This window comes from Scomber scombrus, chromosome 8 (assembly GCF_963691925.1).
Source record: "Scomber scombrus chromosome 8, fScoSco1.1, whole genome shotgun sequence".
Classification (NCBI taxonomy): domain Eukaryota; kingdom Metazoa; phylum Chordata; class Actinopteri; order Scombriformes; family Scombridae; genus Scomber; species Scomber scombrus.
In genome coordinates this window covers 6,694,401-6,710,581 of record NC_084977.1, presented here as the reverse complement: position 1 = coordinate 6,710,581, position 16,181 = coordinate 6,694,401, and the positions used below count along the sequence as shown (strand labels likewise).

At 41.5% G+C, this 16,181-nt stretch overlaps 1 protein-coding gene across 1 annotated transcript; it reads right to left on the bottom strand.

Annotated features, from left to right (window-relative positions):
- Positions 1-358: 358 nt before the first annotated feature.
- On the bottom strand, positions 359-15,900 carry espnla (espin like a). The gene is made up of 11 exons (XM_062424589.1): positions 15,607-15,900; positions 14,822-15,012; positions 12,448-12,634; positions 12,186-12,368; positions 11,869-12,000; positions 4,824-4,988; positions 4,599-4,740; positions 4,275-4,447; positions 4,029-4,193; positions 2,197-3,155; positions 359-1,306 (listed from the first exon to the last, which is right to left on the bottom strand). The coding sequence occupies exons 1-11, from the start codon at positions 15,898-15,900 to the stop codon at positions 775-777; spliced, it is 3,123 nt and encodes a 1,040-aa protein (XP_062280573.1). The 3' UTR covers positions 359-774.
- Positions 15,901-16,181: the final 281 nt, after the last annotated feature.

Sequence of the window (16,181 nt, the reverse complement as noted above, 5' to 3'; positions counted from 1 at the left end):
GGAAACGGCATTACACATTCACTGTGTTGATTTTGTAATATTGTTAAAACTAGGGCCCTTCCTGTCAGATCATAGATCTTAAGCTGTGTTAGAAAGATTTACTCTGAAGAGGATCATGTAGCTCCAAACATCACTCACTTAGATGTCCCATTAAAACTGCATTGAAAACTTTCTTCTCTCTTTTTCACTTTGTTTCTTTAGCCTAACACCTGGTTAAAGTTTTTTCATGGATGTGTGCATCTGCCAAACACTTTTTTTTGGGGAAACATTTACTATAAAATGCTTTCTTACCAACAAAAAAACTTTTAATTAAATCCCAAACAAAGAAATGTACTCAGGAAAACACACAAGTACTGTCAGCACTCTGGCTGGCTTTTGTAATAGGGCTGGGTATAGTCTGACTTTTTGGATGCTGTTGCCTAACTTGATACCTGAGTTTCAATACCAGTACCAAAATATCTACTTAGCATCTTATATAACTGCATATAAACATGTTATTTTTAAAATTTAACAAAGTCCAAACTTCTGACATGTTTTTAAAATGTTTTAACACCATAAAATACAGTATAAAATTAAGAAAACTTTAATTTAAATCAGGCAATATCGGATCAACAAATAAGTAAACAAAGCTAAAATTCTGGCTAAGCACTTTCTGTACTTGATAGTTACAGACAATTTCAATTCACTCTTCACAGAGTATTTAAGTTTGATACCCAGCCCTAATGTCATCAAACTACAAACCATACAAAAATATCAAAAGCATGACACATGCAACTACTCAAAATCAAAAATCTCGGCTTCTTTCTCTTTCCAAAAAGCAAAACTGCGGTCGATGTATTTACAAATTTCTTCGTTACTGAAACTGGAAATGTCGGTTCCACCATTGAGCAAGCTCTCATCAGGTGTAGGTGTCTGGATGATGACTTTAGGAACCTGTATGATCCCTGGAAGACTGCGTTTCTCCACCACTGCAGGGCTCTCAGACGGACTCACGGCGTTTCCAAAGAACTTTACTTTAATGTCCTCAAAGCCGTCCTTCCACTCGCGGTTCCCGGCCTCGATGTCCTGTATGACGGCCTTGTGGAAGTCCCTGACAAGCTCCCAAGGAAAGCTCCCGACGTGGTCGAACACCTCAAAACACAGCAGGTGCCTGATTTTGCGTTCGTCCACAGGCAGGTCCAGCTCCAGAATGTGAAAGTAACCCAGCATGAAGAGATCCAGGGTCAGCTTGTCGTACTCCACCGGCATGCCATCCAGACGAGGTAAGAACTGCTCTGGGGAGTAGAGGGCTTTCTGCCTGTGGAGCCTTTGGATAATACAGCAGCATGGTTATTCAAAATGTATGAACACCTGGCTCTAGCTAAAGATTATTTTCATCATCAATTAATCTGTCAAATGTTATTCAATTGATCTGAGTCTTAGTCTTTTCAGAAAATAATTAAAATGCCCATCACAATTTCCCAGAGCCTATGATGTTTTGTAATGACTTGTTTTCTCTAACTACCCGTCCAAAACCAAAAGACAATCAGACAAGACAAGACAAGATATCAGACATCAATTTACTATGATAGCAAAGGAAAAAAAAACAGCAACTCCTTAAGATTTGAGAGGCTTAACCACAAAATATTTGACATTTTGCCTGAATAATAGTGAAAATAATGCATTCAACTTTTGAGCTTACTGCTAACCTAATCTACTGTCTGTTGCTAAACATGTAGCATACAGATGGTTAATCACAGCTTGTTTGTTGAAAGCAGCTGCATGCTGCAGAAAAAATGGGTTAATGAAAACCATGTGATTGAACCAAAACAGTATTTGCAGCCTCTAAAACCAAAACAATGAGGTTCGAAGAGTTTAAAAAGACCCATAGAGCTGTGGAGAACAAGCTGGGGTTAATTCACACATTTGATTCATATTGATTAGTGGAGCTTTAACATGTTCTTGTCAGGGGTTTGATTGTATTACAAAGCACTTGTGTGATTAGGCAAACCTTTCCTCAAGATTTGTGAGTGCTATTTAAGCTTTGGATAATTTGACAAAAACTCTCATCAAGTTTTGGTGAACATTCATCCTGTGAAACTGCCATAGCTTGAGTATTGCAGGTGGGGTTGAGCAGACTAATAAATACCATGAAGTGTGAGCAAATTCTGCTCTGACAAAGGAATGACAGTAAGTTATAAAGTCTTTGAACCTTACCGGCGAATCTGTCTAGATGGAACACTAGAGATCATTTTCCTCCAGTTTCCCAGCATCTTGTTGACAGCACTCCTCTGCTTGAAGAAATGTCCCAAAGAACTGTTCATCATCTTTGACTGGGCGCTCTCCACGCTGCCCCTTCGATCCGACCCAGATTTGCCATCCATCCCCTGGTTGCCGCCGTTCGTCTTCTTCTCTGCTGCATCCTTGCTCTTCAGCGTCACGGTGTAGGCCGACTTCTTCCAGTGGCCTAAGAACAGCACGACTATACGCTCCTTTCTGAGGCTGGTGGTCTCTCGAACGTCTACGACGTTTTCATCATAGTCGATGCCAGAGTCACTGTTCTGGTCTGTTTCTGGGGCAGGATTCAAGACTTTCGGCTGTTTCTCTGACTCTGTCGCCTCAAGCTGTGTGGAGGAATCTAACACGACGGCCTCCTCCGGCTCATCTGACAATGTCGAGTTCTGCGTCTCGAAATTATACTTCAGCGTCCTCACAGACACTCCAAACTGATGGATTTCATCCTCTATCCTCTCCCTGCGTCCCCTGGTGGAGTTCTGTCTATCCGGCGTCTGGGAGAACACAGTGATCAGGTCGGTGTTGGGCATCTTGCAGTAGGGCTGATCCGTCAGGTTGGTCATAAGCAGAGACATGCTCTTCACGATGCCCGAGATGCGTCCGCACCACACAGGTAGAGGAACATGACTCGAGAAGTTTCTGAATTGCGTGTTGGCGGTGATGTTTACGATGGGGGCCGGCAGAATGTGCCGCAGCTCTTCGGCTAAACGGGCGAGTTCTAGCTCGTATCCTTCGCAGTTCCTCTGCATGGAGACGTTGGCAATCTGCTGCTCCAGATAGATGAGGTCATCCTCGGTCAGCAGCTCACCAGAGGGCCCCAGGATGGCATTGTGGGCTTGGGAGTACCTCCAGCTGACTTTGGCATATTTGTTACCATTTTCCTGCAAGAGAAAAGCAGCATATACACGCAGCATGTCACACTCAAGGTCTCAAAAGGTATATATGTCTAATGGCTTCGGGCGTGAGAGAAATGGAGTAATGATATGGTACAACTGTAATCCAAACCTCAAAAAATATGACTTGATATGTTGTGTTTTCAGTGATTTGTTACATGCATTTAAAAGTAAATGATGATGGTATTTCCAAGTGTTTTTCATAAGTTTTAGTAATGCATGTTTAGAACAGTATCAAAAAAGTCAGACCACAATTTTTTGCTTTGCTCATTGTGGTCAGGTTAGGCTCAATAAGCATTTGTTTAGAAGAGGAATTGATTTACAGCAGGCTGCACATTAGATCTCTAAAGAAAAAAGAACATACATTTTTTCAACATTCAACATAATTAGTCCCTGAATGAAAAAAGGAAGCAAAAACAGGATGTGCTAATGTAAAGCGTCATTTAAAAAAACCTGACCTGCTTAAAAAGGGAAGATGTGCTGAAATGTCTTTACAAATGAGAATTAAAAGATTGCAGCAGAGTAATGAGTTTATGGCTTTCATCCCCTTTTTTCCCACCTTTTTTTCCTGCAAGTCATTACCTCACTGAGATTGTTTTAAGTTTTTCTTCAATTCTTTATTTTCTGTCTGTAACAACTAACCTACACAGTTAAATCTCTCCTAGAGGGCCAAAAACTATTCTAATTGGACAATTTTAGTACTAAAATATGATGATGTAGATTTAGATTTAGAGTATTTTCTCTGTAATTCACTGATCCAAACTTGTGCTAAATCTACTATTACACCAACTTTATAAGATTTAAATGAATGTATACATTTAATATATTATACATTCATAACCACCTCTGGAAAGACATTACCTTCCTCCTCTGATCCTCCTCATCCAGCAGCCTGGCCTGCAGCTGCCTCACCATGACTTGCCTCTTCCACTCAGCAATAGGACAGCCTCTCTCATCGTGTGTGGGCACCAGGTAGTCGATGTCGGCCAGGTTGGCCTGCTCGGTGGGCAGGACCACCATCTTATTCTGCAGAGAACAAAGAAGTTCGACAAACAGGAAAACCTACAAAGGAAGTGTGTTCGGAAGAGAAAAGCTCACTGCGCTTACAGCTTGTCCGGTAAAGACTCCTGATATGCCTGACTGCTTCAGAGATTTAATGGGCTTCATGTCGCCAAGAAGTTTTCTTTCAGCCAGGAGGTTTGTATCAGGCAACATTTTCTTCTCAGGAGAGGCTGTTATCTCACTCCCAGCGGCCTTGGGCTGATTAAAACCTTTAATAACTGAAAAACAAATCATTAGCTGTCTCTGTTTGAATGTCGTTTAATGAAAATATATTTGTTTTCATTACACGGTGACTTGCAGTGCTTATTGAATGCTTTGCTTTGGAAAAAAAGCGTGATTAAATCATATAAACAGAAACGTTTCTCTCACCAGATGTTGCGATTTGAATCTGCTCTATTCGTCTGACAGCTGTTTTCTCAGGCTGGACAGGTGTGGATGAAGCAGAGGGTAAAGGAGGTGCAGGAGGGGGCTGAGGGTATCTCGCCTGGGGGTCCTCCTCACTCTCAGGTTGCTAATTCGGACAATAAAAGTGAAAATGTTTAGTTTAAATATGGAATTATGAAGAAAGGAAGACAATGTGAAACTGTGAACTACCTTTAAACTATCCATGGGTGTTTTACTGCTGCGAGTGTCGCTGCATGTGTCACTCAGGCAACCGTAGTAGTCCTCCCTGCTGCGCTGCAACACCACGGCAGGCTTCACCTTCACTTCCTCCTCCACTGGAGCGATCACCTCGATGGGCTTATCTGCACAGGGCTTCTGCAAATATCGAAGTCACATTTACTGCTGTTAAAACCTTTTTAAGACTAAAATATGATGAAACACACCTAAAATCGTGAGGTTTCAAATGAGAGGTGGCAAGTGCAGGAGCGATACAGACATAAACACCAAAACTTTCCATTTTTTTCAAAACAGGTGTGTTCTTAAAACTCTTCATACAGTTAACAAAATCCAAAAAGGGTCCAAATAGAAAATACTGTAACTATAAACTCCTCATTCAAAACACAGGGGAAAAAACCTTCTCTTCTTCAACATAGAGCATTACATCACATCAAGTTCATATCTGCAGTCATTTAGCAGTGATAAACAACTGGAACTCTGTTTACATCTCCATATCTGTCTTGTCATTACTATCACACCACACCTACAGTATTGTAACATTCTCCCTTGTTTGTGTGATAAATCCAACCTCAGCGCAGTGTTGTTGGAGTGTGACCTGGGCATGAGGTTTGTATTTTGTGCATTTTTGTACATTTTCCAACGCCACAGTGAAAAACTATCTCACCGAGGAAGAGAGACCATAAATATTGTTGGATGGGCTCGGAGCCTACGCTGAAGCCTGATGAGACCTCACATTGTACAAAGATTGAAAACATTGCGAGCAGAGGATTCTCATGTGAAAACTCGGCGTCCGTCTCACGTATGCCTAATGTTTTTTGGGGTTTTTTAAACATTTTTTTGAAAAGAAAAAAAGAAATGTGCCAAAAGAAACAGAAATCATTAAGAGTTATATGATACATCTCTGTATTTGCGGGCTTAAAACACACAGTTGGCGTGACCGGATCTACCATACAGGCAATCTGGGCACTTATCCAATTGAAATACAATAAATATAATAAATTGTTTCAAAGAAAAAATGATGTCTCATGATTTACTATTTTAGTGTCAATTTGACGGCTGGGCAAGTAATGACTGGTTAGCAGGCCACAATGCTGTGTGGGTAGGTTGTATCAACAAGCGTGTGGGAAAAATTAGCAACTAGCAGAAAATGGACAGCACCGGTGATATCCAAAAGCCAAGCAAAAAATGTCCTGCAAATACGTAACCTTTTCGAATGAGCTTTAGTGCCAAGGGGCCCCTGGGTGTACTAATCCAGCCTTGACAGTTGGGGTCAAGTCATTTGAGAAAAACTGTGCGGCGACCACAGAGAGGCCACCGTTTCCTCCATAAATATGTATTGTTGTAGAGCAGTCAGTGCCAATAATCATACATGAGTGACGATGTATTCCTTGATTTTTTTGTAGGTTTATTTTGGCTTTGGAGCACTGAAGTATGAGGTAAAAAGAGTTGAGCAACACAATTGGTACTTTTTTTTGATCCGTGTACAGAAAAATAACAGACTTGAGGAAGATTATTTTTCTTTCTTTTGTTGTCAAAGATAAAATATGTCTTACATGCCATACAGGACTTTGCAGGTAAGTTTAAAGACAAGTTTTATCACAAGTAGGTATGTAGTAGGGTTTGGGGCAAATTTTAGAACACTGCAGAAAGTTACTTTTGTAGGAAATAGAAAGGTAGAATCAGGTCAAGTAATTAGTCAAACGATTATGTGTTTGTTTGCACAAGGCTGTATATTGGCCAGTCGTAAGATTTAGTAGGATATGCACTGTATTACTTAAAGAAAAAGAAGTTTATAGGCTATCAATCATGTCATTTTGGTTGTGAAGCTATTATCAAATTAAACAAATTAATGAATGAATAGCCTAAATAATGTGATAAATATCAAAAAATGTCAATAAATTCATTTAAGACATTTTAATTACTTTTAAAGCCCGGAGACAAGCAGTATGAAAAAAACAAGTGCATGGGATAGTAAGCAACCTTGAATACATTGGCAACATTTCACACCACTCTAGGGAGGATGTCGGATGTATGGAAACATTTAGATCCCCCCTTTAATGAACCTGCATTGTCTTAATGCACTCCATGCAGAATGCATATCAAATTCAGCTCTCCAAGGACATTATTAGTAACCAAAACATCAAAGGCTGCACTAATATGCTGCCGCATGCTGTTGTGCTTTGTGTCCATGAGGTGGTCCTTGCCATTTCCTCTCACGTGGCACTTTGATGTCGAGCAGCACGAAATATGCTGTGACACTGCTCGGGCGGAGGAATAAACTTCCCAGAAGTTGTGCAATCCATAAATAGATAAACGAGGGGGCTGGGAAATGGGTGGTGGTGCTGGTGGTAGTGGTGGGAAGGGGTGGGGGATTCCTTTGTGACCCTTCTCAGTTCAATGTCCTAAAAGTTACAGTGGACTACTCCTTGTGTATGTGTGTGTGTGTGTGTGTGTGTGTGTGTGTGTGTGTGTGTGTGTGTGTGTGTTTAATTAGACCCAGTGGTCAGAGAGAGAGCATTTGGTTTTCATCAGCACCCCTCACAATTGCCACGCAGATATAGATAGCCTAACCCTGTTTTGGCGTGGATCCATTCTCTCTCTATCAAAGACCACAAAGACCCCGATCATTACAGATTAGGAGCCAAGAGTTAAGAAACAGCTACTCAGCACTGTCTCACAGTCGGACACGCAGTACCAGTAAGCTGCGGTCCCCTGTGGGACGAGCCATGAGAGGGTTGAAGTATTTCAGAACAGCGTGTGTATTTAAGAAACATGTCTCGAAAATTCGGGCCCTCTGGAATCAATCATTAAAACAACCTGCTTCCATGTGAAATATTCACCTTCTTGGTGATAAATTGCAATGTGGAATGTATACAGCGGGTGTACATTATACACAGAACACTGTAGTGTAAATACATGTCCACTCACATGTTAAAATGCTCTCAGGTTTCCTGCACAGAGGTAAATGCTTGTGGGGCTAATAAATGACGGATGCAGTGTTATTGCCAACATTTACAGCTTTTCTGCATCTACTGTAGCCAAACAAGACAAATGACAGGATTTGGTTCAAACTGTAACATCAGAAAACTAGATCTAGCAACAGTGCAAGATTTTTTTTAAAGTGTCATTTGTAAAAAAAAAATAAAAAAAATAAAAAAAACAACAATGAAAAATACTGTATATTAACCTCATACTGTGAGGCCAGAGTATTAGTCATGGCTGACCGTAAGAGACTAATACTGATCAGAAAATAGGTGCAACGCTGCCAAAACATCTTCCAGCAAGTGCCTCTAACTTACAACACTCTCATTTCAGTTGACAAAAATAATTACTCAGTGTGCTCAGTCACTCCCATGTTTAAATGTTTAAATCAAAAAAGGGTAATAAAGCAGAAAAGTACTGAAAAAACAAGCAAATGTGGCCTAAAAAGCACAAATAATAGTGAAAGTGATCAATAAACCAAACTAAAAACCTCACTAACCTTTCTCCCAACGCACACCAGCACGACTTCACCTCACAGTGAAGCTCCAGCACCAGAGGATCAGGCTTGTAGAGCCAGGTATCCCGGGGCGATCGCTCAGTGTGGTGGATGTGACACTATCTAAAGATCAACGACCACTCGTTTGACACCATCATCTGCATCTCTGCCAGTGGCCAAGGCCCGCCAGGCAATAAACAATAAACTCTGATCGGAGAATGGTGTTAATAATTAAGGGAAAGGATAGGATGGCCGGCAATGTCATTAATGCAACGGACAAACCAATGGCCATGTGGTTGCACGAAAGGGAGGTATCAACGGAAGAGTTGTCAAAGCAGCTGGAAAACAGACATTTTATCCCATGAGTGTTCAGGTGATTTTTCCATTTGGGACAATTGAATGAGCAAGGTACTTCATCAAGCCTTCTCTCTCTCTCTCTCTCTCTCTCTCTCTCTCTCTCTCTCTCTCTCTCTTACTCACTACCTGAGATGATTAGTAAAATGTGACAGTGGAAAAACAACGTGACACCGTGAGCGTGAATGGAATACTCTGACTGTTTGTGTGGAAAACTTAACAACAACAAGCTGTAGGCTGTGGAAAAACGTGGTCACATTCAGAGCTGGATCGGTTAGTCGATTAATTGATGGATAGAAAATTAATCACCATCTATTTAAATTATTGATTCATTGTTTAGATCCTTTTTTTTTAACCCTTACATACTGTTCAGGGTCACATTTATGCAATTGAGAGCAGTAAAAACACCCTAAATACTTTCTTCTTTTAGCCTGAAATTTGATGACTTAATACACAAAAAGCATAAAACCTAAAAATAACCCGTCTCTGAAAGGTTCACTAAGGTCTGATCACATTTATCTGTAACTTATGAGATATTAAGACATGATTTGCTGTGCAGAAATTTGGTATAGTGACCAGGTATGATACTGTGAAAGGTCAGAATATGAATAATGTGTCAGGGTTAAGCAAAAATGCCAAAAATGTAATGGATTTAGGTTCTCGAATTCAAGTATTTGCTGTTTTTCTTTGTTTTATATGACAGAAAATTCAACATATTTGGGTTGTTCGGACATAATAAGACATTTGATGACATCGCAGTGGAAATTTTGATGGATATATTTCATGGTTAAGATGTTTCATAAACAAAAAACGATGAGAAAATAATAGGCAGGATTAATCGATAATGAAAATAATGCGTTGCAGCCCTGGCCACATTATTCAGGATTTCATGACTAAGCTACCAATTTCCAAATAAATATCTCATCAAATGTGAAGCATGCCAACATCCTGGCTGGAAACGAATGATAGCCACAGATTTAAATATCTTGGCGTTACACGGTTTTAGAGCTGAATATGAAAAAGGGTATCACAGTGAATATCAGGTCTGGATTTTTATAGCACTGTGTTATATCTCTCTATCTGTAATAAAGCTGCCAGGTTTTAAGATCCAGACAGATCAACAGAATCTCTGATGGAGTGAAGATCAGGAAAATAAGATATTTCAAGTGGCCGTTGATGCAGAAAGCTATTATAGCATGTGTTTTGTTTCTCACTGTAAAAAAACAGAAGGAAATTTAGACTATGTCCTAAAAAACACAGTGATGAATGGGACTGCAGTGTGTTTCAGCCGTCCAAGTGTTCTAAAAATACCATTCTCAAACAACAGCATCTTTGGCTGTGAGCGAGGAGCGAAAGCCACAAATGTGTGTGAAGTAAACCTCCCGCCACGCACTGTTTATTTGATTGCAGCTGTTCCTGAGACGCGAAATGAGGAAGAGGAGCGGTTGACGGCGCTTGAACGAGCCTGACCTCGTTGTGAGCGATCCAAACATGCGGGGAGAGAGAGGCCAAATACGCAGCCCTGCCCCCACCACCCACCCCCCCACCACCTCGGTCAATGTCCCAATCCATTAAGGTCGCTGCACGGAAATGAGATTATCTGACTGACACTTTAGAAGCGATGCAACCGGTGATCTACGCAGTCGCTTTACAAATGTGAAACACCAGCAGAAATGTAATTAAAGCAAGTCTACTTGTGCATCTCAGGTTTTCAAAGCATCCCCCGTGTGTCCCCTAAATATAATAAGGATTTCAATCTATTAAGTGCTACTTCAGGTGATCTGTCTGATGACCTTTTTTGTTCAAATCAACCCCTTTGTTTGTGTATCCAACTCATACACTGACACCAAACATAATAGACCATTCTGTCTGCTCCCAACAGCACACAGTGTCCAGAGGTAACAATCATAGCACTTCTATTCCCTGGGGAAAAAAACAATAAAAAAACATGACACACAATCAAACGTGTGTTTGGAGCCAGTGACATCCTGCTCTCCGAGTCCACAGAGGGATAGAGTTGCCAGGTTGCAGGCATCAGAATGGTGAAAACGCTGAAACTTAAGCTTGTGGATCTCATAACGGCTCCAGCCCCTGGGCCTTCCACCTGAGCCGCTGGAGAGGGGTAACTGATAGGCCCTTAGCTGACTGCGGCTCCGACTGCGTTCGACGCCACAGCGGGCCCCCGCGCTAATTAGCTCCCCGCTGTTGATGGGTGGATTATTTCTGAAGGGAGAGGATGGTGATGGTGATGGTGATGGTGGTGATGGTGAAAGGGATGGAGGGGGGCTCGGCAGCCTCGCCTCACTGACTCCCTATCATCATCCTCTTCATGTATGATTGCCGCTCTTCTCCTCTGACTTATTAATGGCTTCTATTGGGCGCCAGCTATGTACATCGCTGTGTGGAGTGAAGTGTGGCTGTGGGTGGGCTTTAGGCTGCAACAAGTCTGCTGACAGAGTGGTCCCATTGGCTCTTTCAATTAACAGCATTCTGTTTCCTGTTTTAAATCAACTTCAAAAGCTCAAGTTTAGGTATCATTATCACCTGTAATCCTCTAAACCTAATTATTATTCTCCCATTTGATTAAAAAAAACAACAAATAAATCAAGATTTAAGTGTATTAAAGCAGGTTGCACACTGCAATTTAATCATTTGAGTTCAACGCAGGTCAGATCTGACAGCGTTGAACCCTGATTGGAAGAGGCAATACCATCACAAACAAGGTGTTAACACTAAAATATTCATCAACCACATTAAGGAGTGTCGTGCTTTCAGAGCAAAACAAAGGCTAATCTCAGAGAGTCCTCTGTGGCGAACAGAGAATGAAGATTCTCCCGGCAGCACTCACGGCATCACGGCTTGTAATGCCTTATTAAGCACATCATCCTCCACTTTGTAGGCCTCTTTAAAAATGAGAGCAGGCAGTAATGAAGCTGAGTGAAAGACAACAGGCTCCGAAGAGAGGGACAGGCTTGACCGGAATGAAATACATGACACAAAATGAGAAAATGATTCACTGGGATTCCAAGATCATCCAGATGTTTGCTGTTGACCGTATTCCCGATTCCTTGCTTTGATTTTCATGCCAAGGTAAACAGCTGGGCAGTACTGACACAGAGGACACAAAGCAGGAAAATGTGCAAAATAAAATATACTGCAAGAGAAACACAGAGAGGGAGAGCTTACATTTTTCTCCATGGCACGCAGATATCTGGCACATTCATGGTGTCCATTATACTCTGCCAAGTCTGCTGCTGTGAACCCATCAATATCCTGGTCTGAAGGGTTCGCCTGATTGGCCAACAGGATTTTACAGCACTGAGACAAAAAACAGGACAAGATAAGTTGACTATGAAACAAGAAAATGTATAAAATGTTGTTTTATGAATACAGCTTGGTTTGTTTGGACAAAAAAGATAAATACAAAATTAATAAAAAAATAAAAAGATAAGACAAAATCAGTGAAAATGGAAGGACAACTAAAGATCAAAGGTGTGTCCAACCTCCAGCTCTCCGTTCTCAGCAGCATCATGAAGTGGGGTCCCTCCCCAGTAATCCCTGATGACCTTTGAACCCATGTGAAGCAGCCTCTCTAAGATGCAATAGTGCCCCCTGCTGGCAGCAAAGTGCAGAGCAGTGGCTCCTTCTCTGTCCTGGCAGGGCAGGCTGACATCAGTACAGGTTACCTATTTGGAGTTGAAGAAAAAAGATGTCACACTTTATAAGACTTTATAATAATTTGACTTAGGTTTACGCTCTACTCACCAGCCACATTACCACAGCTTGGTGGCCCATGTGAGCAGCAGCGTGCAGGCAGGTCATGCCATCGTGGGCCCTCAGGTGGACGTCGGCTCCGCATTCCTTCACAAGGTACTCCATCACGTGCAGGTGCCCTTCCTGGCAGGCCAGGTACAGAGGGGTAGCACCAATACCTGTCTGATGGTTCACACACCTGAAACCCAACATAGACCAACAAAAGATGACGTTAGGTTACCAGTATCAGGCATAGTCGTCAGTATTGGGACTGATATATAAACTCATATTATATGACAGGCTTTGTGTGTGACAGTTAGAAAGGAGCCCTCAAGAACAAACAAGACGTAGATAAAATGGTTTACAGATTGATTTAAAATGCAAAATATTCCCTACATTTGAGATGAAATATGTGTGCATGCCTATAAGTGATAAAGAATTGATAGAAGTTCACCAGGACTGGTATAAAACGAGGAGTTTATTTTAGATTGCACTAAGCTGAATAGTAATTGTGTCACAGGTGAACTTCACTTCACTGGTTAATTTTAGACAGATGGTGGCACAGCTATGAAATCATACTCAGCAACAAAACTTCAACCACTTAAACAATGTAATACATGTAACACACTAGTAGTAGTTATACCTTTTTTTTAAGTACAGACCTCATTACAAATTTAATTAAAAAGACAATAAAGTTCAAAATAACAAATAGTACAAATAGAAAATACTGTAATGTACTGTGCCTCTCTTCTCTTTCTCTCTTCCCCCCTCTCTCTTTCTCTCTCTCTCCACCCCTACTGATCAAGGCAGATGGTCGCCCACCTAGAGCTTGGTTCTACTTGAGGTTTCTTCCTGTTAAAGGAGAGTTTTTCCTTGCCGCTGTCGCCAAGTGCTTGCTCATGGGGTAATGTTGGGTCACTTTAAATTAAATTAGGAGTACGGTCTATGTGAAAAGTGCCTTGAGGTAACTTTTATTGTGATTTGGTGCTATATAAATAAAGATTGATTGATTGTAATGGAAGATTGATACAATCATTTTCATAAAAGCACAAGCAACAGTGTTTTAATCAATGGATCTCAGTCATTGGGGTCAAAACAATGCATGACTCATTTTTGCAGACTGTAAAGTTCCTCATGCTGACACATTAATGCAGCAGCAGGACGGCCATAGTAAAGGTTGTTAAGGAAGGTGGTGTCATTTGTTTGGAACTGACATTACTGTATTGTATATTATTATTGTATTTTCAACCATGACAGGACTCAATCAACTTTTGGAGCATGGATATGGTCTCTGGCCAGGCTATGTATTTCAGATTTTGGATTTGATGGTACTTCATGATATAGATTGACATAGCAGCGCTAATATTATGGATGTTTAAAATCTATTTTAAAAGAAAAATCAGTAAAAACATCTATTTGGCATCTCACTGTTTTTTTCTTATCTGAAGAAGCCTATAGCTATAAGCCTTTAGGGATTTACACTAACATACACATGTACTCCAATAACCACAAGGCTGACATGTGATCGACAGAGTCTGGGCATGTATTATTCACAAGTTACTGATGGTCACATGTGATGACTGACCCTGCCTTGAGTCATGCAAATTACAGTCATACACCCCTGTAACAAGGAGATGAAGCAAGAAGAGCAGCACATCTTTATCTGATCCTTAAAAAGTGTCACTGTCTCAAGTTTAGGGGAGGAGAAATGGGATTCAGGGGGAGATTAATATTTCATGTGTTCACCTTCCCTTCTGGATGAGTGTAGCGTAATGTCATGAATCTAATTGTTTAATTATAAGCTAAATTAAATAATGCACCTGTATGTTTGTGTGTGTGACAACTTGGTAATATCAACGAATTACCTGCAAATAATTTGATTTAGCAATAATTATTGATTCGATGTAATAAATTATTGGATAATTTATTGACAGGTGTTACTGCTTAAATATATGGCTCTAACAAAATGGTCTTGTCATTAGAGAACTAGGCTACATGTTACCCTATTTCTACTCTTAAGGCTAAGCTAAGCTAACCATCCCCTAGCACTATATTTAATGCACAGTATGTTTGGACACACATTCCCATTCATCTCAATAAGAAAGTGTGTCCAAACTTTTGACTGGTAATGTAAGAGAGTGGTATCAATCTTCTCATCCAACTCTAGGAAAGGAAGTGAATAAACATTCCCAAATTACTGAACTATTCCTTTAAATTGGTCTGGACACATTTCTGTTTACATGCCTACAACATACTGTTTCTATTGAAGATATATATACTTATTGTGATGGTTAATTAGATGTGGTTAAGTGTTTTTTTATACATTTCATAGTGACATACCAAATAACCTGGGCAAAGGGGGTATATTCTGTTGGATACCACTCACCCAGGTGCCTGCTGGATGAGCAGTTTTAAACAGGTGAGGTCCCCATTGGCTGCAGCGTAGTGAGCAGCTACAGCTCTGCAGTTTGTCTCCACCTCGGCCGCTCCACCTACAGAGAGCAGCCACCTAATGACCTCAACGCAACCAAACCGGGCTGCGAGGTGGAGCGCGGTGGCACCCGCAGCATCCCGATCCTGGAAAGTTGGAAGTCCGATATATACAAATTGAACGTCACTGCATTGTTAAGGCTGAAGATATCAAACATGTGCATGTCTTTTCCAAATTTACACTAGAAATTCTTATGACGACCACCAGTTAAGACATTTGGTAGTCTCCTTTAAGAATCAGTAAGAAACAATAAGATGATATTAGATGTGTTCTTTATTTTTAAGCATTATCCTGCAGATTAAAAACAACAGAGATATAGGTGGATTTAACTAATAGTGAAGTTCAGCAGGAGGGCCCCCTCAAGCATCTGGACATAATTACACTTGCTACATAATACTAATGGATTCCCAGTAAGTCAACACCATATGATGTAATGAGCTGGTAATACATCTGAAAAGGTAGTGTACAGTACCTTTTTACAACTGCAGTGATGTAACTGCACTCTGGGATCAGTTAGATGACCATCTAAAGCCAAATGCCTGAATTTAGGCTCACACACAGCTGAGAGGGTAGAAACTACCAGGAAAGCTGGACATGTGGCATCTCTCCAAGGCATTTGAGCTCTCTGGGTAAGTTTCTCTCTCTCTCTCTCTCTTTCACTCTGCAGTGGATAAACTTACCTCAATGTTGCAGCCTCCTTGATCCACCAGCCATTGCAACTCCCGGATGTGTCCAGTAGCTGCAGCATCATGAGCTGGAGTGGCCCCGTTAGAGGCCCGAGCATCAGCTGCCAGACCCAGCTCGCCCACCAGGAACTGCAGACACTCCAGGCGACCACACCTTGCCGCATGGTGCACTGGGCCGGCACCTTGAGCATCAGTGATGTCAGGTGACAGGTAACCAGAAAATGCAAGCTTCTTCAGGGTTGCGAGATCCCCCGCCCGAACCGCCTGGATGGCCCGATGAAGCACCATCACCATGCCCCAGCCCCTATGAGTATGTCATGGCACACAGAGCAAGCTCCCCGGAGCTATCTGGATCCCAGTGGGTTATCATCTCTTCTTTTTTTCCTCTCTCACGCACAAACTCCCATACAAGAACCATAACTCATGCACTCATTGCCTCCTCCTGAGCCAGGAAAGCGACACCCGAGCAGCAGCCAGCTGGCCAGCATGGTTGTTAGGGAGAGAGGAGGGGAGGTTCGGAGCCAGTGAGATAGAAAGGTAATGAAAGACGGGTGGAGGCGCAGCGCTTG

Excerpts from the sequence above, each read along its gene's own strand:
- espnla (XM_062424589.1), bottom strand. The coding sequence starts at position 15,900 with ATGGTGCTTCATCGGGCCATCCAGGCGGTTCGGGCGGGGGATCTCGCA. Across the intron at positions 12,635-14,821 it reads CTCATCCAGCAGGCACCTGG|GTGTGTGAACCATCAGACAG; the intron begins GTGAGTGGTATC and ends GTTGGGTTTCAG. Across the intron at positions 3,156-4,028 it reads AGGAGGATCAGAGGAGGAAG|GAAAATGGTAACAAATATGC; the intron begins GTAATGTCTTTC and ends TTTCTCTTGCAG.